The 23,180-nt window shown below is 53.1% G+C and overlaps 1 protein-coding gene across 11 annotated transcripts in view; it reads right to left on the bottom strand.

The window, feature by feature from the left end:
- ABL1 (ABL proto-oncogene 1, non-receptor tyrosine kinase) overlaps positions 1 to 23,180 on the bottom strand; it is a 75,813-nt gene that overhangs the window by 29,706 nt on the left and 22,927 nt on the right. For 5 of the 11 annotated variants that reach the window (XM_035555380.2, XM_035555381.2, XM_035555382.2 and 2 more), the window contains one exon: positions 12,723 to 13,037. The exons of 1 other annotated variant lie outside the window; for it this stretch is intronic. In XM_035555380.2, the coding sequence (XP_035411273.1) occupies positions 12,723 to 13,037 (315 nt within the window). Of the gene's footprint in view, positions 1 to 2,466; positions 2,936 to 12,722; positions 13,038 to 14,660; positions 14,750 to 15,535; positions 15,834 to 15,854; positions 16,319 to 16,438; positions 19,190 to 23,180 lie in introns of those variants that run through there. 5 more of the 11 variants (XM_035555384.2, XM_035555383.2, XM_035555385.2 and 2 more) reach the window with 5 other exon arrangements.

Below are 23,180 nucleotides of genomic sequence, written 5' to 3' on the forward strand. Positions count from 1 at the left end.
AGAAACAGTTCTGATTGCTTGGTCCAAAGACGTGTGCATATACCTGCACGAACTGACTCTGAATCAGCTCTGCAGGGAGACTTTTAACCTCCATTATAGAGCCCGACCTCAAGACAATGCCGTCAAGAAGTGTGTTTGAAAATACTATAAACAGATTTGATTGTTGGACTCGTGCTATTCATCAAACGCTGTCATGTTTTTGTTAGCAGATGAAAACCAAAAGAAATCAAATTAGGTAAAATTGAATCTATCCTCCTGGCTCCAGCTGGCTTTCCATGCCACTAGTGGTCCTTCCATCCCCTCAGCAGCTCTCTCTACTGTTTCACAGTCTACCATGGGGAAGAAACTCTTTAAGTTCTCCTCTCATGTCCTCAGCAGCTTCCCACGCCGCTAAGACAACACGAGCGGCCTTAAATCCTCAGTGATATCACCATGATCTCCTTAATCTTTTCAGAAGCGCCGGCGCGACGGCAGGCCGCACGCAGAACGGCCTGGCCGTCCCACACAGCTCGGGGACGTGGCTGGTGGCCCCGACACGCGGCTGTCCCCTCTTGGGGTCTGCCACTCGGGCCTCTGTAGGCCTGCACGGCTTCCATCAAACTCGCTTGTGGTGGGGCCCGGACTACCGCTGCCCTAGGCAGCTGTCACAGCAGTGCAGGGAAAAGCATTAGGGTCGCAGTCGTGGCGTTTGGTCATCTTCCACACGAACGCGGGTGCTGGCTGCAGCTTTGCCCCGTGCTGAGCTGAGCTACTTCGAGAGAAGTTTGTTTAAAAGTTCCTTCGGTGCTCGTTTCCCACTCCATCGTGAAAAATAAATACATAGCCACAGGCCCAGCGAAGCTGAAGGTGAAAATCGCGCAGTATTTACTGCCTGATCACGCTGATAACTCAACACTGCCCGGCCGGAGCGAGGCGAGCTGTGCTCTAATCCCATTATGCAACCGCGCTGCTCAGTGGGGAGGGGGCAGTGCCTGCCCCGCGTACGAAAGAGAAGACTTGCAAAAAACAGCCCGGGCAACACCCCTGTAACATCATCCCCCAGCATTCGCTTCTGCAGGGCCGGGAGGCCCCGAACTGCTCTGCCTATCCTCCAAGGGCCGCGCTGAGAGATGCAGCTGCTCGGGAAGGAGGCCCAGCGCGGCCCAGCCCTGCTGCGCACGCAGCCGGCCCCAGCGCGGCGGTACCGGCGCTGCACGGCACCCACACGCCGCTCGCAGGCCCAAAAGCTCACCGAGGAACCCGCTCACGTAGGGAAGGGCATGTGTCCGCCCACCGTGAAGTTTCTGAAACTTTAAGTAAGCGGGATTAGGGGTGGAAAGGGCCGAGAGTTGAAAAAAAAAACTCCTCTCTGGCAACCGTCCCTTGGTTTTAGACAGCAGAAAACTATTCGGAGCCACCAAAGGCGGCTGATGAACGCGGCCTCCACGCGGCATTCCTCCGGCTCGGTTTGTCCCGAGAAGCCATTTGTATGTAGTTTTCGGGATTCCTGACCTATGAATTTCCGAGGAACATTTCTCCGCTGAATATTCGAGAGTTGAGCAAGAGCTGCTCGCCATAGGCCGCGCCGCATCAGGTGGTGGCGTTTCTCCCCTCCGATTTGATGAGTTAGCAAAGTACTCCTGGCACGCGGATTATTTTTACTGAAGTAACATCCAGCGATACAAAGAAGCCCAAGAATGCATCGCCGGCCCGGGCACAGCCCAGGGCTGCGCTCCCCTGGTGCTGGGGGGCCCGGCTGAGCCCCCTGGTCACTGGGACAAAGTGCTGCTGGCTGCTTCGGGAGAGGGTCCCGAGCCCCCCCTGGGACTGGGGGGACTTTTTTGGGGTCCCTCAGCCCAGCAGGGGCAAAGCAAGGGGGCCTCAAACCGCGTTCCCTGGTGCCTCTATCAGCAAGGCCTTCGGTTAGCCACCCGCGTCAACTCCGATGTCAATTCCTACAAAGGGGGTGACTCAAACCCGCGATTTTGAAAGCGATCACGCCAGTCCGGCTGCAGGACCGTCCGCGAAAAGCGAGCGGAAAGGGGCGGCCAGGAGCTCCCGGCCCGCGCGGCGACGCACGCGGGGAGCGAGCAGATGGGCGCCGAGGGGTTTTCTGCCTTCGCCCGGAGTCGGTCTCCCACCCTCCTCTCGCTCCCGAGAGAAGCTGGAGCCTTCTGGGGGCAAAAATAAAGCCCGGGCCTGCCGCGATGGCGTTGTTTGTTGGGTCGGCTCGGAGACCACTTGACATTTCACAACCATAAATGGTAGAGCCGCCGCGCTCCCTTTGTACACGGCGCCTAATGAAAATCACCTGGTCGCCAACACACGCACGCGCACGCACCCCACGGCACGAGCGGGCTCCCAGCTCCCCAAAACCCCCCTCGACTCCCCCAAAAGCCCCCAGTCCCCCCAATCCCCCCCCCAAAACCCTCAAATCTCCCCAAACGCCCCCCTTGGCCCCCAGCTGCGCCCCGGCGCCCCGCTCACCTTCCAAGTAGCAGCTGGAGGAGGAGGAGAGCCCCTTCTTCGACTTGCAGCCCACCAGTTTCAAGCAGATCTCCAACATTTTCATTTGTTAGAGTTTGGCCTCGGCTGTCCGGTCTCTCTTCCCCCCCCCTCCCCCCCACCCTTTGAGGTCCTCTCCCTCCCCACAGAGGCCGGCAGGAGAAAGCTGCGGACCCTCCGCGCTCCGCACCCTCACAAGGACGAGCCCTGGCGGAGGAAAGCCCCGGGGGCCGGCCTCTCCCCCCTCGGGCAGCCTCCTCCAGCCATCTTCCCTGCCCCTGGCCTCCTCCAGCGGGACGGGCTGGGAGGGGAGCGCCCGAGCTTTACCCGAAGCTGCCCGAAATCCCCCCAAAAGTCGCCCGAGGCCGCCAACAAAGGGCCCCCTCGCAGCCTCCCCCCTCGCAGCCTCCGCGCCCCAGCCTCCCTGCCGGCAGCTGCCGAGCCCCGCCCCGCCCCTTAACCCTCCTCCCGCCGAAGCACGCCCCAAGCCCGGCCGCTGTCGCGACAGTCGCGACGGGAAGGCGCCGACGCCTCGCAGGGGAGGCTGCGTGCGGGGAGCGAGGCCGGAGAGGAGGCGGCGAGGCCGGCGGAGGCCCCCCCCCAGCCTCCGCGGCTGCACCTGCGGCCGGCCTCCTGCGCCCCGCGGGTTTCCCAAGACTTCCCCCTGCCTGCTTCTGGAAGCGTTTCCGAACCCAGCGTGTCCTAACGTTATCGTGCCTCCTTGCTAAAGCAGCCATGGCTTTTCTGCCAAATGAACGGGGGGGAGGCACCCGCAAGGATCCCCGAGGCCGGCTGCCGGGCTGCTCCGGAGCTACGCGGGAGGGCCAGCACGCGACCGAGTGCTGCAAAAGCGCCTCCGACCACGGCCGGGCCCGGGCACCAAGCACCAAGCACCCTCGTCCCGTGTCCGACCGCTTTCACAGTAAAGAAATCCTTCCTAACGTCCAGCCTGGACCCCCCCCCCCCCGGCCGATCTATGTCCATTCTGTACCTGCCTGTGTTTTATATCACCGTCTGTAAACAGACGGACATCTGGGCACATACACAGCTGCACCTTTGTGCTAGAACATCCCCGTTTGCTTCCCCGAGCTCGGGGTGCCCAGGGGAGCAGAGCTCCGAGGGCCCAGGGCGCCGGCCACAGGCAGCCTCGGGTGCCACCTGCGGAGCTGCCCACGGGACCGACAAAGCGACACATCCTCAAAGGACACATCCTCCGTTTTGTCCCCGAACGCTTCCCTTCACCTCTGACGGTTTGTTTTGGCAAGGTTACTGACGGGCTCGTGCTCTTTTGCCCTCCAAAATTTTCAACCATTTCATACTTTAGGGGAAACTGGGTGCTTCCAGCGTATGGGGACCCTGCCTCAGAGCAGCAGACCCTCAGACTCCACAGGCACCGTTTTGCAGCATTGCTTTGCTTCACTCTTCTGACCCTGGAAAGGAATCGTCAGCCCTCGGCTCATGCCACACTGAACAGCAATAATAACATTTGCCCTTTTTGTTTTCAAAAATACTGCAAGCCACATCATTTCTAGCAGAGAAATGTTTACAGTGAGGACAACACAATATTCCAAGTGGTTTCACCCTTCTTCCTAAAGCAGATGAGCATGGATATCCCCCTTTGACGAGCCAGAAAAGAGAGAGAACTTGAGTTTCCTGAAATTCAGACAGCACAAACAGAGGTGAGGCTACGTGCCTGGACCCCCCCCCGGCAGCGCGTTACAGAGGCAGGGCCGCAGCTCTCCCCGTGCCCTGCCTTCCTCCCTCTGCTTCTAAAGGATTTTTCTCTTTCGTGGCAGCGTGAGCGTTTCAAAAGAAACCAACACCTCCTGCTTGTTCCCTGCCCACCCAACTTCAGAAGACGCTGCAACCAAGAGCTTGTGCAGAACAAAACCAAACCAAAACGAAAAACAAAGCAGATTTGGAGGAGAAAGGTTACGTAAATGGCAGGAGGCGCTCAGCCATCACGTGCTCAGGCCCAGTGTCATGTTTAGGGAACTGGGATGAAGTAAGATTTTAAGAGCAGACCAGGCATCTTGCACGCAACTTCTCTCCACGTGACGAGCATCCCTGCCCTGCCTTGTTCGACTGCAGCTGTAGGAACGCGAAATTCCCGTTCAGTTCCCCTGGAAGCACAAAGGCCGCCCCCCGACTGCTCTGATTAAGGTTACTACAATGAGTGCTGGCAGAATTAAGGCAGATTACATTCCCGATGAACCCCTGGGGTTCTTATTCCAGACGAAGAATGCCCTGGTTCAAGTTAAATTAACCCGCTTGCAAAAGAACCTCGCTGCAGGAGAACCGCATCCACTCAGGGAGTTAAACACAAAGAGCTTTCCTGGGATAACTTCCTCTGTAGATAAACCCTTAAATTAATTCCCTTTATTTTTCCATGCAGACAGGCCTGTGTGGTCCCTCTGCTACAAACTTCATCCTTCAGCAGTTCTTCACGTGTGTCATGGCAAGCTGGACTGGAAACGCTTTGGAGCAAACACTCCTCAGTTAGCGCATGCTAGGAAATTAACTGGCGATACAGAAATAACAGCCACATTGGTGGTGTCACACAAGTGCTGCTACTCTTATGGCTGACATCTATTAATCCCTTTCATGTCCGTCATACACGCATCTTCGGATAAAGTCAGTCATGAAAAGCGTGCAGACATTTGGACTGCAGAGAGACTGATGCAACCTCTCACTCAGCCGCTGTTGCAACGGCAAAACAATTTTGGCTGGGACTGGCCTCAGAAGGTCTCCAGGTCAGCCTCCCGCTCAGAGCACGGCCAGCTTGAGGGCTAGACCAGGCTGCTCCTGGCCCTTGCCAGGTAAAGTTTAACCATGCCTGCGGCATGCCACACCTTGATGTTCGTACCTACCCAGCGCTGCGAGCTGTAAACGCTGCTCCACGTCTGGCTGCTCAGCACCATGAGAAACCGGTGTCGAGCCCTGCCCTGCCCTGGGCATCGTCTGCTCGGGGACGACCTGCTCTGCTTCGTCACCCTCTGTCCTGCTCAACAATCACTCCCCTCGACCTGCTGGCTATGTTGCTGCTGATGCCATCCAGCATGCCACTAGCCTTTATTGTTCAGGCTCCTACAAGAGCATAACCTCCTTAACCAACTGCCTCCACGTCTGAGCTTCTTCTTGCGGACGGCTATTTTATTCTTCACGTCCTTAAAGCTACCCAAAATTTCAGGACAGCTCTTTCCAAGAGAGCAATCACATGCACATGCACGACAGCCGCAGTGAAAGGACTGGGCTCTGTGAGCAGAAAGTGAGTTTTGGCATGATCCCACCCTGTTGAGACAACTGGAGTGAATTTTGTTGCGATACCATTAAAAACAGCTTGACTGCTCGTCACCCGTTTAAAAGCAGAGCTTAATTTTAAAATCCCCTTCTGAAGCCAGAAAGGTAACAGTTTGAAGCCCCAAACACTGCGGATTTTTTCATAGGTACCTTCAAGGGACTTTTTTTGTCCTGAAACAGAGGCAAGCACAAAATAGTGGGTAAAGCAAAGCAGTGAAGGAGTGCCCCAGCAAAAGAGCAGGTTCTTGCTTACCGTTACAGGTCACCCGTGCCTTATCTTGCTCCTCTGTAAATGCAGCTGAGGGTTTCCCCACGGTGTTAGGGAGCTCAACACAGGCTGTACAGCACTTTGCTGTCTCTTTTTGTTGCTCCATACATCCAATCACGTCATTTATAAGATGCGTTTTCCTTCTTAAGCACTAGGGTTACTCATGATTTTGGGCACTCACAGGTCACCATCTCTCTGGTTAGAAGCAGGTCCGTGCCGTACCGCAGCGCTCTCTGATGAAATCTTTCAGGCGGTGGCACAACACACCTAACACCATTACCTGATCGCAAATATACGTGTACATGAAGGCGATCAAAGAAACCTATGTTGAAATCTGTGAATGACACAGCATGTGCTGCAGACACAGCTGTAACAAAGCTGGGCTTTGATCTGACAGCAAACGCAATGTTGCCTCTTCTCCCGGGGGCTGGGCCAGCTCTGCCTGACAGATTCTGATTTTCCTCTGGGTTCTCAGATCTTCCACCATTAAAATTCTCCGTCTACTCTCAGACAGGATGTGCCAAGCCTTCTGGAAGATACCGACTGAGGGGACTAGCAGCTCTAAAATTCTGGCTACTAAAGCCTGCCTCCTTGGCCCTGCAGTGCATCATGCCTGGTAAGCAGGGAGAGCCCCGCCGCAGTATGCTGCAAGCCGGGAGCCAGAGGCCGGTGGTTAGAGCAGGGCATACATCGTCATTTTTATGGTGGCCCATAAAAGCCACCTCAGGTTTAGACGACTTCTCTCGAGTCAGTCACCTCTCAGCCCCAGGAACTGCTCGCTGCCTCCTTGCAGCTACTCACGCCTCCACGAGGAAACAAGTCCTGCAGGACGCTCGTCCATTCGCCGCTTACTGAGCCGTGGCAGCGCTGCACAAAAAAGCGATTACCTCCCCGGCCTGTTAGCAATGCCTGCCGCGGAACAGGCAGAGGGTGGGAACAGTCCTTGGCCGTGTCTGTTTGCACACAGAGGGGCTGTGTTAGCCCGCTAAAACTTTCCAAGTGTGTCCACATACCTAAGGAGAAAGCCCAAGTGAGCGGGATACCGAAGGACCTCTGGCTGCTACTGACTTCGGAGATCAGCAGGCACCAGTCAGACCAGCAGCACCAGTAACAGGCAGACCCAGACAGGGGACCCAAGTGGTTTTCTGCTCTGCCCACATGGAACTTTGTGCCTTCAGTGGTGTGAATTTCTCCAGCACTGTCCTATTTCAGGTGCACTCTGCTGACGCTGCCATCGCCTGCTTGCTTCCTGCCTTCGTGCAGCATCTCTGCCTTTCGTGGTTCGTGCACAAACACTTACGGAGCCCCTTATTTTACCTTTCCATCTTAAGCTCTTCTCAAAATTCAGCTGCCTTGTTCACAACAGCACGGACAGCTGCTAGTTAGAATAGCACATTAAATACAAGAGCCTCTTAACTACAATTCCAATACTTTTCTGCTCCCTCTACAGTAGGCATTTTGCCTCCAGCCCCCCAAAAAAGCCAAGACAATCACACGTGGATTTGAGTAAAGGGCAGCCAGCACCTGAGGGCAGAGTGTTTTCCTTCCTTCAGAGAGCATCTCGCACGCTGTGAGCGGCCCAGCAAGAGCCCAGATGCTACCTGCACACACCATGAAATGTTAACACTTGTGGCACTTGGACTGCGAGGCAAGAAACAACAACAAAGGCAGGTTACCAGAAGGCCACTGGAGACCTCGAGAGAAAAACAAACGATTTTGCAATACGGCATGTGCATTTGTTGGGGTCTGTTCCTCCTTGATTTAACAGATGTTTGCTATTTGCAATCTTCACAACCGAAGGACTCGGCCAAGGAGCAGTGGGATTACAGAGGTGGGATGTTCGACTGTTTGAGATTCCTCTCCAGCAACGGGGCAGAATCCTTCTTTTAAGGTAGTAACAAGGCAAAAGGTCCTACTGAGCTCCTGCAGCGCTGGCCTGTCCTCCTGGTACCCAGGTAAAAAAGCCAGATGGGCTGTGAGCTCCACTGAGCTGCCTGTGTTACCAGCCCTTGCCTGCAAGGCTCATCCAAGTCCGAAAGGGCTCTTTATAAATCACTGAACAAGCTTTTGGCCTCTTCCATTAAGAGCTTTTTGAAACATCTGCAGGCAAAGAAAAAGAAAGAGGCATCTTGCAACTTCCAGATCTGGAAAAAACAGATAGAGGCTTACCTTAAAGACACAAAATAACACTGACTCCACCTTATCCTCAGTGCTGAACTCTCCTTGCCCAGTCAATTTATTACAATTGTGAGAGGTGGAGTGGGGAGCGAGAGTTTGAGTGCTAGGTAGAGTCACATCAGCTTAGGGATCCTGCTGAAGTTCAGTGTCTGCTGCCAGACCGGAGGAGCCAGGACACAATCAGAGGAGATGCATACTTCCAAAGTGTCAGGAAACAGATTTTTAGAAACGTTTCTTTGGCCAACACTGACTCAGAGCTTGAGTGGGAGCACTTCCGTGTTGTTTTACCGAAAAGGCAAGGAGATGCGAATGAAAAGTGAAAACCAGGGTGCGCCAGGGGGTTCAGAGGTGCTGACCTCGTGGGTTATCCTGTGCACCGCTGAGCACGTCCACCCGAAAAGCCAGGAGGACCAGTAAAACCCGCCTTGTTCCCGAACAGAAAGCAAGCAGTTAATTCCTTCCACTCGAGAGGCGAAAAATCTGCCAAAGCAGAAGACCAGGCCTGGGAGATCAGATTACACGTGAGGAGGGGGTGGAAGGGGAGAAGAGGAAAAGAAAACAAGTATTGCGAACCAGCGCTGCCTCAGCCCCAGCAGGGATTAGGGGGAACGCGGAGGCGGCGATACTCCGCCAGCATTAGCTCCGTGGCAGCCGAACGGGGCCGCAAACACGCACGCCTTCCTGCGATCCAGATCTTGTCGTGCAAATCAGGAACATCAACCTGTCCCGAGCATGTCCGGCCAATATTCAAAACCTTCCGTCCATCGATGCTTTGAGTGGAGCACAGCGTGGTTTTCAAATGGGAGAAGATGTCAAGTAATGCCTGGGGGAGCAAAGTACCTTACTGGGAGCCCAGGGTCGGCCCGATGGCCAGGCTGGCGCTTCTCCAGGGGTCTACTCCTGAACAGTCGTGCCTCTGAAGAGGCGGACACATCTCCCTCCTGGTCCCAGCCAGCTGCCCTTGGAGAGCAGCAGAGGTGGAGGCGGACACATCCATCGCCCTCATCTCCGTCCCGGTCCAGGAGCAGGCAGGGTGCAGAAAGAGGCACCCATTTTCCTGCTTAGCGTAACGGGACGCAGCCCAAGCGCAGAACCTTCCCGGGGTTGGAACTGGTTTGGAAGACCGAGGTAGTGGCCCCTCTAGGTTGCACCATTAACACAAAACCAAAGCCTGACGCAGAATTAATCAGGGAAAACGTTTTTAAATTAAATCCTTTCAGAACGGGTTTTCTTGGTACATGTAGAGTACAATACTTGTCATATTTACATTTTCAGTTAAAACATGGTATGAGGCTGCGGAATGCCTCCACATTTTCTGCCTTTTCAGGCAAAAGAATTATACAAGAAAGTAATAAAAGATGGTGTAAAAGAAGAAACCTGTGCTACCGATCCCGGTAACCCCACACTCTGCCTCTCCGTGTATTTTGAGAAACCCAAAGCTCCTTTCCCTTCTCCCTACCTGTCTGTCATTAATCAGAGCCATTCGCAGGGCAGATATATTACATGTGGTCTGAGGTTTACTGCTGTTGGCATGAAGAAAGATTGTAGATCCTGTCTGCCCGCATACCAGACAGAAAATAAAGAAAAGTGCGCGAGCACGGGTGTATAGCAACAGTCAGCATCCTATGAGCTTCCGACCCTGCTTCACACCCGCCCTACAGCTGCCGCAGCCGGTGCTTGAGGCTCAACTTCGTTGCTCCATCATTTACAGAGACAAAAGTAGGCTTTTGAAGACCTACGCAAATGGTTACAAGCAACCAGCACCACCAACAAAGTACAATACCTGCTGTACAATACCATCATCCCCCTTTTGCTGGCACCAGTGCTCGCGTGCGGCAGGTACCCCGTTCAAGAATTTGAGTGTTCCTCACTGCATAGCCAGAGAAATGATGGTGCTGGGTCCCAAAGGGGCCAGGAGAGCTGTTGATTGAAAACACCAAGAAAATTATCTGTAGTGACAAGTACTGAGCCATACGAACAGTTTAACTTTGCTGACCTTTCCCAAAGAAAGATCTACGAACAGCTCCAAAGGAAATAAACGTGAATGTGGGCGTGGGCAACGTATCGATGCGTTCCAGGAACCAGCCAAACGCCATCGAACGGACCAGAGGCACTGAGCACAGAGAGCTGCTTCCACCTGGAACGGGAGCACGGCAGCCAGCCTCAGGAAGCGCACATGCCCCAGAGCGAGTGTGGGATGGCAAAGCCTCAAATTCTGCCATTGCTGATGGGTACCTGGACACAACAGTGCTGCAACAGAGGCGATGCACCTGCAGGGAGTTCCTCGAGCTCCTTGCTGTGCCTGCTCAGGTTGGTGTCAGGGGTGTGAGTCAGGTAAACTGCATGCTACTTCTGCAGGCGGTGAGCACCTCTCGTACAGGTTCTTATGGATATTATCTTCTTCTTGTTTTCTCTATGAAGGAAAAGCCGTGAAATGCTCCCAGTAAAAATGAATGATGTCCAGCATCTTCTCCAGCTGCGTCTCTCTCCCAGCATCTTACAAGAGGAATGGAAAAATATCACCTATCGCCCAGGTAGGATACAACAGACACGCCTCCATTTCACTTTACCAGATGGAGGCTGATCTCTAAATTGGGGTTACTTGGATGATACCTGAAATTTAGCGTGGAAATCCCAGACTGAACTTCACTGGCCACAGCACATTCAGACTGCCCACAGAAGTTCTTCTGCCTGCACAGCCAACTTGAGATCCATTGGATCACGTTATGACAACAATAACGATTAAACCCTCCAAAATAAGGGAACAACCAAGCGCAGCCTACACCACGCACTGTTAAAGGACACGGAAAGCTATGGATTGAGCTGACAAGAGGTAGGAAAATCCAGGGAGAAAGCCCTCTGGTTTTCGGTGGGTCATTGCGTCCCCATTTCCTCCCTTCTCTTGGTTCAGCTCCGTCTGTGCAAGTCTCCCTCCTGGAACACGGCCAGAGGATTTTCGGAGAGTGAAAGAGCTGCTGTGTTCCCTAATCCCTCCCTCCACCGCGTACCTTAGTTAGGGTGCCAGCAGTACCCGTTTTAAAATTAATCTCAAAGCAGAGGAAGGTTTGGAGAAAGAAACAGCCCAGAAATCTCCAGCAGCCCCGGAGTCAAGGGGAATACGAAGCCGCTGCTGCACTCGAGAGAGGTAACGCAAAAGGATGTCAAGCCGTGTAGCATACCGGTTATCAGATCGAGCGAAAGCGCAGAGGAAAAGCCCCACAGATTATGTGAGCTCTCATCTTGTAATTACACCTGGAGTGTTATAAAAAGGATGTCACAAAGGCACTGGGAGGATTAGCAGGTTGTCGTTTCGGAAAGAGCTGATAATAGCCTGGTTCCCGTTTGCTCAGTGTCAAGCCCTCAGACTTGATCTGGCTTTTAAGATGGAAAATATTTTAGGAAAATAAATGAAGGGAAAATTAAGCACTCAGCTTAAACACACACTTATGGAGCAGAGACACCACAGCTTTATTCCCAGCTCTTCTTCAGGCTGCTCCCATAGCAGTCGACCAACCTGGTGCCGTGCTTGTGCCCCAACTTTGTTCCAGTGTACGAGATTTTCAGGTCACCAGGCTGCTGGTCAAGCTGACCGCTAATCGGGCCTTGAGATCCCCCGGCGGGAGGCTCAGCGACCACGTGAAAGCTCAGCCATACACCCGCTGCACCACCTCCAGCTTATAAACCACCTTTGGCTTACTCCTCTTGCACAGCGTTCCCGTGCTCTGGTTTCAAAGACGCCTTGTGGCAGCTGGAGGACAGGATAAAAACTGCTGAGCTGAACTCGAGGCAGGCTTCTCGGCTTTTTACAGCTCGTGCCGGGCATGTTCAACGTCGACGAGGCATCCTGCGCTACCTGCGAGAAGCCTGCACACGCTGAAATTACAACAGATGTGAGAAGGTCCAAGGATAACAGATATTTTACCTCCCTCACACAGAAACACTTCATTTGTACCCAAGAAAAAGGGAAGGTTTCCGTGTGTCGGAACACCAAGAAGCCTGTCCCAAGAGGAACCAGGAGCTCTCTCAGATGATGAGCTGTTCCACGTAAATGTACTGAGACTCCCAGAAATGAAGTGAGCCCTACAGCACGATGACAAAAGCGCCACACTCCACTTCAGCCTTGAAAGCTGCAATGAGTCAACACAATTACAGTCTATTAATTGGGATATACGACCGCTTGTTAGCGCTGAATGCTGCCCTTCTCTGAATTTGCTCTTTTCGAGCTTCTTGTAATATCACGAGAAAAAGCAAACACGAGCAGCAACGAGGAACGGCCTCTTCTGAAACCACTTCCAGGAACAGGGATTGTTTAAACAAAATACATTAAGTGAAACCATCTGTACGAAGGGTCAAACGCCATCTGAGGCTCAACGTACAAAAATAGCCATTTTACAAAATTTGGGCTATCACCCCTTTTTGTTTTCTTCTTTAACCTGGATAATTGGGTGCACGGAGGTGTTACGGAGGGGGTACGGTTGAGCAAGGAATTTACCTCTGCAGCTCAGGGGCCAAGAAAACTCTGCTGTCAGCCGCAGCATCGCCTTCTCCGGCATGCTGGGAGGAAGACTTCCTCGGCCCCGTTGGGAGGAAGGCTTGCTGATGGGAGGAAGGCTTGCTGATGGGAGGAAGGCTTGCTGATGGGAGGAAGGCTTGCTGAGCCCATCGCTGAGCATCCCGCTCGCAGCGGGGTTAGGCAATCGTCCCTGGCGCGGGGCGCGTGGGAGGGGTCCTCCCCAGCACTGCGTCAGCCCGGTGCCAGACAGCCAGCGGAGCTGAATCACAAGGGATGTTGTTTTCACAAGATTTGCTGGCGAGAGGTAGGTGACAGAAGAGGTTCGGGGAAGGGAAAAAAAAAAAGAAAAGGGTGATTTAGAGTTACAAAGTGATAAAAGACGTGTTTTAGCCCGCTGCAGCAGGGGATGTTAGTGCTGGAGTGCAGGAGGGCTCAGGGACGGTTGGCTATTGCTAACGATAACAAACAGTAAGCTAAAACATTCAGCATTTACACGAAGCTTGCAAACGGGCACCTTGTACCATTTCAACAGAGTGTGATCCCCTCCTGCCCCAGAGGGGCCACACGCCTCTCATCCAGTGTATCTGAAGCCCGGCTTGAATGGGAGCAACACGCAAACCACAGCGCCCCGACGCAAGAGGAATGGCACATCTTGGACACGAAGCTCCTCGGGCATTTCTTTGGCCACTGCAAATTGTGACCTGCTCTCACTGCACAAAGGGGACCCTGCAAAGATCCCACGGGAGAGCGCCCGCATCTGACTATGGCCTTAGTCACCTGCTGCGGGCTTGATAAACGCCAGTTAACTGCAGAAATATTTCCGTATGTATCACTAGTGAAGTCAGACTTTAATAAAATATTGCAGCTGCAAAGGCAAAAAATCATTAATCATTTTTTCTGGAAACCAAGCAGATGGCGATGATGGAAGTGAAAACTACAATTCATTTGTTTTCAGCAAAACTGCCAGCAAGAAGGCCAAAAGAATACCAGTTGTGGGTTTTTTAATATATATTTTTTTACGCATTTATGAGCCAACGTGTTTCGTGCCTGGCAGCTTTTTAAGCAGACAAGTATTTAATGGATCCAACATAAATGCAAATATCAGCTATCAGAAGGCAAATTGCACAGCTATGATGTAATGAAATAGCTTTGCTTTATGGGAATGAGGTCACAGGTTTGAAATATGGCCTCAGATGCAGAAAGAAACTTTCAGAGAAGTTGCAAGACTGCAGTGCAATTAGTTGCCTAACTCTAAAATTTTATAGATATTTAAATTCAATTGTAAGGATGTGAGCCCTTAATTTGCATAAGCGTTGCTGAGGAACAGAGCACTCTTCAATCAAAATGAACTAATGAAGCTCTCACGGGCTGAATGTAATAGCTACAGCGAGAGAGCTGAACTATTAGGTTGGAAGTTGTACATTACAGTCCCAAAACATTTTTATACTCCCGATGATAAAGAAACGGAATAGTCTGTATATGCAGAGTACATAGATCAACAAACAACCCACTGGAAGCGGACTCGGGGAAGGGGTATATATTCGGAGCAAATTAGCAAATATGGGGGAACTGCAAGCCTAGAGAGGATCCTCTCGCAGACATTCAGTGGCCAGCAGCTTGCAGTAAGCTACCCACAGTGAGGCAGAGGCAAACCCTGGGAGCAAGAAGGTTTCTGGTTTAGTTTTGCAGAGCAGACAAGGCCAGCAGGACAGATGGGACCGCTCATGCTGAGCGCTCAGTGAGGTAACCCAGTGCCAAGTCTCCCTGGTGGCATTCCCAAGGATGCCCAGACACCGAGCTGCCCCGCTCAGCAAACCCCAACAGGCAAAGCCAGGCTCTCTCATTTTGCTCCATTCTTGGCTCTCCAGAAACCGGTTCTTTTATTTTTGGAGGTGTCCCTCTAGAGGCCAACCGTACCTGCAGGGGGCGGCTGCCTCGGACGCACCTCGCTTGGTCTGGCTCAGCTGAAAGCGCAGCAGCCGCAGTTGTGTTACAGGTGGTCTGCCCTGCGCGGAGGGGAAATTCTTCAGGGCTGGTTGTTCTGTTACCTTCTGGTATCTCTACCGGGAGGAACAGCTTCAGTCTGTTTTGTTAAACAGGATGCCTTGTAAACAAGCAAAATGGGCTCTCCATTTCAAAGCACGTGTTTTAGGGATCCATCAGAGAATTTATGAAGCCCAAAATGTTGTCTTTGACTTCACCGTGACGCCTCCAGATGGATGCTTTTTCCCTCCAGAAATATATCATAAACTCATCTCTGGTTTTGAGGACCCCGAATACGACAGGGGTTAGCACCACAGGAAGTTGTCAAATAAACCCACCAACAGCATCGTAACAGGCTTGGATCGTTCCACCCGTAACAGGAACCAAAACCATTTTAAGAATAGCAAATCTAACCCCTGAAATGACCTCATCTGAATCAACATCAGGCCTGAAGGAAGGAGGTATCCCACATCCCTTCTGTTTATCAGTGGGATGGATGCAAAGAGAACAGGGCGCATTAACAGGCAGCCTCCCTGCGCTGGGCACACCAGGGCAGCGAGCGCTTCCACCACCGCCCGTAACCCCGCTGAGATCCGCACACGTGTTGGCAGACCCCAGCGGGATCTGGTCTTCTCGGGACAGACGAAATGGCCCAAGAGCAACCCCAGCACGGGCTGGAGCGCTGCACAAAGCAGCCCCAAGCACAGAGAGCTGAAAACGCCGAGGAGAAAGGAGGAGCGGGGGCCAAACCGAGAGGCTGCCCCCCGCCTGCCTTCCTGTCCCTCCCAATAAGTTATTCATTAACATACCAAAACACACATATCAATGAGGAATTCATGGAGATTCCCTGAATACCAAAATCCTGAGTACAATGGCGAGCAGAGCCAGCTTACCACCCCCTTCCAGCTCCACACCCTGCCCCGGGTGGATCGCTGCTATAAAGCTCCGCTCGTGGCTCCAGCGGCAAAGCCCTCCCCAAACCCCTTCACCACCAGCGCCTTCCCCGAAGGCAGAACAGCCCCAAAGGAAGCAGCGACCACGAATGCTGCGTCTTTAAATCCGTCCCCGTTTCCTTTTCCAAGTTGCTGTTTGAGCTGTTACAGCTCCCTCAGGACTCCACTGACTCACTGCATTTTCGGGCTGACGCAAGCACGCTCCTTCTGCACAGCTTCAAAACAGGCTCCAAACGTTTCCAGTCAAAAACCGGCCACCGAAGAACGGTGTAAATCAGGTGCTCTTACCGAGCGGGCATCACCCCTGTGAAACAGGGAACAAGTTTCAGTCCCTTTCCTTCTAGTAAACGCGTTAACCACCAGCACGTCCATTCCTAGGGTGCACTGCTAGGGATGCTCCTGTTCCCACTCAGATCCAGAAGGAAATAGTTCACTTTTGGGAAATGGTTCACTCTTGGCTAAACCCCAGGAGCGCAGGTCCACCACCTGGGCACCTTTTCGGCTTGTTCCCTGTGTGTGGGGCCGCAGCGATGCACGTCTCTGCCCCCAGGCTGCACCTTTCAGAGCACCCCGCACACAACGTCTGTCCCAGCTTCTCCGCACCGGTGCCCAGTTTCTCAACTCTACCCGTCAGCAAATCTGGGCAGGTAAAGAAAGAGAAAAAAAATAATGTATTGGGAGGGAGAATTTAGGGTAACGCTCAAACAGGCTGAGCGCCTGTACCAACGGTGGAGTCCACAAAAAGACCCCAGAAGCTACCAGCTGGAAGATGAATGCAGAGCTGTGGCACCAGAGAAGGCATCTTCCATGTCTGAAGACTAAATAAATTCTCTCTTCTGAAGCCTTTCACTCAGCTTTCTGTGCTCCTCCGGTCACTGAATGTCAGAAGATGGACCCTTTATGTACTTTTTTTTTTTCTCCTTACAGGAATGGCGATAAAAGCAAAACAAACACCGGGCTTCTGACTTACGTTTGCTGCCTCATGTTTGAGCTCCAAAGGCAGCTGATTTTTTTTTGTTTTCTGCTTGTAACTTTCAGCTTTTATCCACTCTGAAAGATGCCACTGTGACAGGAGAACTGGAAGTAATATAAAAATGTAAAACTGAACAATGAAGTGGGAAAAAAAATCAGAGAAAGACGAGTGCCTTGTTTTTATCATCTACATTAACACTGATAATAAAAAATTCAGGAAAAAGGCTTGCTAGGGAGCCTTGTTATTCCCTTCAAGCCAAGTTAAATAAGATAAATGTCTAAACCAAACCTGTTTGTACTTCAATCTTCACAGCATGTAACAGAGAGGCAGGCGCTGCAACCACGCATATGGGGCAGGCTGGAGGCCTGGAGCATGTGCTGAGAGGCGCAGGGCTTCATGCAAGTCCTGAGCCAAGAGCTCAGCAACCAGTGCCCTGGCTCCACTCCTCCTGGAAAACGATGAATTAAAGGATATTTGCACAACTAACTTTAATCCTTTTTTTAAATTAATATAAAAAAGCAAAAAAACACAGCACATGCCCAGTAATTCTCTGTTCAGACACTGGGAGTCTTATACTGAACCTCAAGTTTAAAAATGCAACTAGAGGGTAAGTGTACTCAACTTTATTTGGATTTTTTTATTGGTATTCACAATATCTTGGAATGGCAGAATTGAGAAGCTAATTCATGATGAAAAGGAGACACAAAGATGCATCTCTGAGGCAGGCTAACTGCACCGGCGTAGGAAACCGGCCAGCTTTTAAACCGCTTGAAAGCTTGCGCCCCCCAGTCAGCCTGGATCTGCAGCCCGGGAAGCGAGGACGCACTGAGGGCAGCGATCAGAAAAGCGTCAGGAATTATGATCCACCGAGGTGAATCACCAGCAGGTCCCCCGGGGGGGTGGGACTGGGGACCAGCACGCCGACTGTAGCCCTGCATGGGATTACACGAGCCCTGTCGGCACGCACGGGCATCGGGATGGCTCCACGGAGGCAGGTCCTCGTTCCCAGCCCTCTCCCCGCCGCACAGCGCCAGGCGGCCGCGGCTCTCGCTGGGTTGTTTCCACTCGCAGCTTGAGGTCTCGGCTGCCCAGAAGCCCACACACCAGCACGGCCCCGCTGCCAAGCACGTGACAGCCCTGGCACGGGAGCCGCGCTCGATCTCCTCAGGAAGGGGCTGTTATTCCACAGCCGCACACCGGCCAACTCCTCCCCGGCTTCACGTGGGAAGCGTGGCGGCGGCGCGCTTCGCTCCGTTCTTTCCATTTCAGACATTACCTTCACACAGCACAGGCTTCACGCTTGCCCAATAGCTTTATCTCGAGCAGAAGCTCGTCCCACTCTCAGACATCCCACCGAGCCAAAAACCCCTCTGACGCTTGCAGGAAGCACATTTGGATCCATACGGAGCTCGAGGAAGACGGGTTTTTAATCGGGGTCCTTTGCATCACAGCGGTGAAGACAGGGAGAGAAGCTCTGCAGCCCGTATTTGAGGACGGTCAAGGGCTTTTTTGCTCGAGCAGAAACTGTGGAATTTGGCCTGCGGCGCTTTGCCCAAGGAGCCATCCGATCTCATGACTAAGTGCACGCGAAGCGATGGGGGCGGCCGGGAGGAAGAGACACGCAGGAGGATGGAGCTCTTATAGTAAACATCTGAGCCGTCTGGAAGAAAGGCCGCGCTATTAAAACGGAGCCGCTGCTGCTTTTCCAGTATCTTTTCCTCTGTTTATCTCAGTTGCCATGGCTCTCGTTTGAATCATCCGCACAAATTACATGCACATGTCTCGGGCCACATTATTTCCACTCGCTCCGCAGCTCCGGATCGACTTTCACTCACCTGGCAGCCACCGGAGCCAAACAACGTCATCACGCCCCGCGACGCAGAACTGCTCCGCTGCCACCGCTGATTAGAAACCGATGTCGAGTCCTTCCAAACAGCCCAGGAATACTGCAGGAAACGCAGCGAAGAGGAAGGGCACAGAAAATGGCATCCTGCTACGACGTGGGCTCCGAGGGGGCTGAGCGTGGGAGGCCCGGTGCCGGCGGGGCTGGAGCGGGCTGGCTCCGAGCTGTGGTCAGCTCCCCGGCCCGTGCTGCGCTGGCGTCAGGGGGATTAGAAGAAATGGAGTCAAAACACAGCTCGCTGGTACTCGGAGCCAGCTAAATAACGCCAGGCTGACAGATCACCCCCGATCGTGGTCATGTACCACGCGGCCCAAAGCAATTCACTGCACGGCCCCAGGTCAGACACCAGCACAGCGCAAGGGGGCCAGGCCGTGCCCTTGGTGCTGAGCTGCAGCACTCGTTGACGCTGCGTCGTGCTGGAAACCCAGCTCGCTACGGTAAATCTAAAGCACCCGACAGCCCCCGGCACCCGCAACAGGAACGGGGCAGGATGGAAACGCACGGGGATGGCTCTGTGCCCTGCAGGAGCCCAGCTTTCTCCTGCTCGTGTGTTCAGCGGGCCCGAGTCACGCAGCTGAGGAAACACGGGGGTCTCATGAGGCTGAGAAGGGAAAACTCTTTTCTGTAACACCAATATTCGCATAACAGAAATTTAAAAGCAAAATCAAACAGAGAAACTGCCACTGTAGTTTCTGTATTTTAATGTCTTACATTAGCTAAAGAGCAGGCCCTAAATCACAATCCCTATTGTCTTCAACAAACCCATCGAATTGGCTTATTCCAGAGGAAACCTCTGGCCTTTACTAGGTATTCCTCCTGTCTCTTATAATCCTGGGATATAGCTGTAAATTATACAACCAGAAAAGGCACAAGGGATTTGACTTCACCGTGTTGCTGCACAGCTCTGCGCTGAACTGAGCACAACACAAATTATCGCGCTGGTGCTAGCACACAAGACTTCAGAAACCTGTTAGATTGATCCCGAATTCCTGAGATTGCCGATTTGCTCCAGGACTGTATCTATTAGAGAGCTTCTCCTGGCACCAGCAGCACGAAATCCACTAAAGTAACTCAATGGTAGACGGGTTCATAAATGTTTCAACGGCCAGAGCATCGCCATACAAAACCACAAAGAGAGCAAACAGCTCGGTTTTGCTTTCTTCTGCTCCGACGTTCTGGGAGAATGTTCCTGGATTTGAGTGAACAGAGAAGATAAAAATACAGCAGGATGAAAGGGTTAAACACGTGATGGAACAGAGGCAAAGTGGAAAATAAATATGCGCAATTTTGGTGGCCGGAACAAATCCCAGCACAAACATGACGCCAGTCGTTCTCCTCTCAAAACGCCAGTTCCCCAAAGTGACAGATACATCGCAGAGCACAGCTTTTGGGAGCTCGCAGTGATTCACTCCAACATTTGCATCAGCTTTTCTTGATCACAGCAGATAAGTGGAAAAAAAAGGAATACAAAGTGGGACTGCAGCACTTCCACGGCTCAGACAGCAATCGGTCTTTGTCAGAGCAATTGTACCTGCCGCCCCTTATTAGGGGCCGCATTTGAAACCCAACAGCAGCCAACACAGGCTTCTGCAAATAACTCAGCATTTTTAGTCTTTAACCTCAGGTAGAGAATGCAGAGAACATCATTTCTGTGCAGGGCCAGGATGTGGAAATCGGGCTGTGAAGGGAAGATTTTGACGTTTTGAAGGTCCGGTGAGACCGGCTGGCTACAGGGGGGCACAGGGAGACGTGGCGGTGGGAATGGGGAGACGGGAGAAGCGCAGAGCCCAAGGGCAAGCGCTGCATATATGCACCTGCACTTGCCCTGAAACGAACAGCCCAGCTCCGCCTGCCTGCCCCAGGGCAATAGCAGCTGCCTGCGGCTGTGCAATACAGAAATTGGGGTGCTACTGCTTTCTGCCCCCCCCCCCCCCGTACCCCCCCAACTCCCCTCCTTCCCCCAGCACCCCTGCGTTCGGGCCAGGACCGTGCCGTGCAGACTGAGGAGCTGTCAGCGGGCAGGGGGCCGGCAGCCGGAGCTTCCCCTGCTGCTGCCTCTCTCCCTGGGCTAAATTCAGGCTGCAGGTCACCGGGTCCAGACCGGCTGCCTGACGGACAGCCAGGCAGCTCTCACGGAGCCTGATTAAAAACCTGTCTTCATTTGGGAAAAGGGGAGCTAGTGGGCTCACTGCCTGAATCAGAGCAGTGAGGAGGCACCAGCACCAGGATGGTGCCTGCGTGTGCGCCCCAGGAGAGGACCAGAGCAAGGTGCTGGGAGCAGCCTTTAGGGGCTGTGAAGGCGTGGGTGTGCGTCACCCTGGGTGACAACCCCCCGGAACAATGCTCCGGCACAGGAGCCTGTCATTTAGCTCATTTCACTGCTCCGCAAAGGTCTAACCAGCACGTAACGTTCCAGGCAGGGATTTAAGGAGAGCCGATAACGTGCCACTTAGAGCACGCTGCCATCAGCCATTTACATATCCCAGGGAACAAGTCCTTATTTACAGCGAGCCAGGGCGGTGGGGCAGCGCAGCGAGGTCCAGGCCTCCTTCCAGCAGCGAGGGTTTGGCTTTGAAAGGCTGTCACCAAGCGGCAGCGCTCCGAACGGCCGCTGCAGCGACGTGAGCGAAGCACCCCACGGCCCGGGATGCTGCCTGCATCTAAGCACGACGACAGAAAATGTTGGGAGAGATCGTGCAACACAACCAAATCGAGCCAGGGAAAAATTACTTGAGAAGGAAACATCAGATAAGAAGGAAACATCAAATACCGCACGGTTTGTTCTTTCGGTATAAAAAAAACAGATAAATTCAATTTCTGATCCGCTCCTTTGAAGCAGGAAAATCATCGACAGCCGAGCCTGCAGACGCTGCTCCGTATGAAACGGCAGCCAGGGAGGCGTGGGGGGGGGGGGGGGGGGGGCAAATGAAGGATGAGGCTTATGGAAGACAGAAAGAAGCAAAGTGGCAGCCTCCCACTTCCATGTGCAGCGAGTCAAAATGCAACGCTTTGCACCTGATGGAGGCGATGAGGGTGCTCGGTTTTTATAGCTATTGTACTTATTTCCCTAACGCGCTAAAAAAAAAAAAAAAGGCAATTTTTCAGAATTCACACATCTACACCAAACAAGCATTTGACGTTTCATCTATTAACCAGGCTCTGATCAGTCAAGCCTGGCTGGCTGAGCGGATGGGAAGAGGCACCAGCCCCAGGCCGGGCGCTCCCCAGCTGCGGGCACACCGCCTCCGTGCCGTTTGGGAAGCTCGGGACCTGCTCGTTTGTTTCCTCCCATACCTGGAACCTGCCACGTGCCACGCAACAGCAGCCGGACCGCGCTCTGTTATTCCTGCCAAGCAAAAAGCCGGAGTTTCTCTTAAATTGCTTAGTCTTCACTTACGGGAAGCGCCGATTTCTCTGCACGTGACCGAAGGTGAGCAAGGCAGGGGCACTCCGAGGAGTCGCTAACACCCGCATCGGCAGCAAACCACCTCTGCAGGTCAGGGCTGGAATCGAGCAGCTGAGCACGCTGGTGGAGCACGATCCCCACCCAGCCCCTGCCCAGCCGGCTGTCCGGGCTGCAGCGGAGCTTCTCAGGGCACAGCTAAGGCCAAAACAGCTCTTTGGGCCCCGACCTTCAGCAAAGGAAGCTCGTGGAGACAATCTGCGCTACCCGTGACTGCTTTCCCACAAGCACTGTTAGGTATCTGCCTTCTAATTTGTCTGGGGAGCACACCAGGTTAGTTCACACGGGATTTTCCTTGCACTCCCTGCTAGTTACCCAGAAACCCCTAACAGCGTTAGAGATCTGGGAACGCTTTCAAGAGTAAACTGGGAATAGTGGCTTCCCCGCAAGCCTCCCAGTACAGAGCCGGTGTTTACTTGGGCCTGCTATAGGGTTTTATCCTCCTTCAGCAAAGTTTCCAGGCTTTGAGAAGCTACAGACATTTGACAGCCTTCAGTTTCTGTTGCAGGCTCGGAGACCCAGCTGAGGATGGGTGCTTGTTGGGTGCTCGCCAGCTGCCCGTCGGAGAGGGGACCTGGGCAGCCCAAGGGAATTTCAACTCAGAGAGACAAATGGAGGACGGTGCCAAATTTCTTCTGCAGCTGACAGCCCAGGTAGGAGCTAAAGAGAGAGGAAAACGTCAAATAGGTAAACTGGAGGCTCCATATCTCTGCTGGAGCCGTGCAGGACGAAGCTCGTCACCTACAGCAGGGTCACCACGGCACGGCAGGGGACCTGGCACCCACACCGACCCCACACGCGGGACGTGGGCTCATCGGGTCTGGGCTTCCAGGCAGTTGGGTGCACGAGAAACCCCGCTGCTCCCACGCAGACTAGGAAACAATCAGACAGCAATAATTTCACTTACTAATTGCTCTTCTCTGGATTGCAATAGCGATGCAGAAGAAACAGCTGCCAGCCACTTCCTGAAATAACCAATCATTTCCACCACCCTCCTCGTCTCTCTTTCAAAAAAAAAAACCTCCTTTGCCACAGCGAACTGAGCTGGAAGCTTTACAGCTCCTGGAGGAAATCTTGCATCGCGCCTAGAGACCTTTAGAAAAGCTCTGGCAGCAAAATAAATTATTTACGGTGCTGTTTCTGACAATACAATCTCCATAAA

This window comes from Cygnus atratus, chromosome 19 (genome assembly GCF_013377495.2).
Source record: "Cygnus atratus isolate AKBS03 ecotype Queensland, Australia chromosome 19, CAtr_DNAZoo_HiC_assembly, whole genome shotgun sequence".
NCBI lineage: Eukaryota > Metazoa > Chordata > Aves > Anseriformes > Anatidae > Cygnus > Cygnus atratus.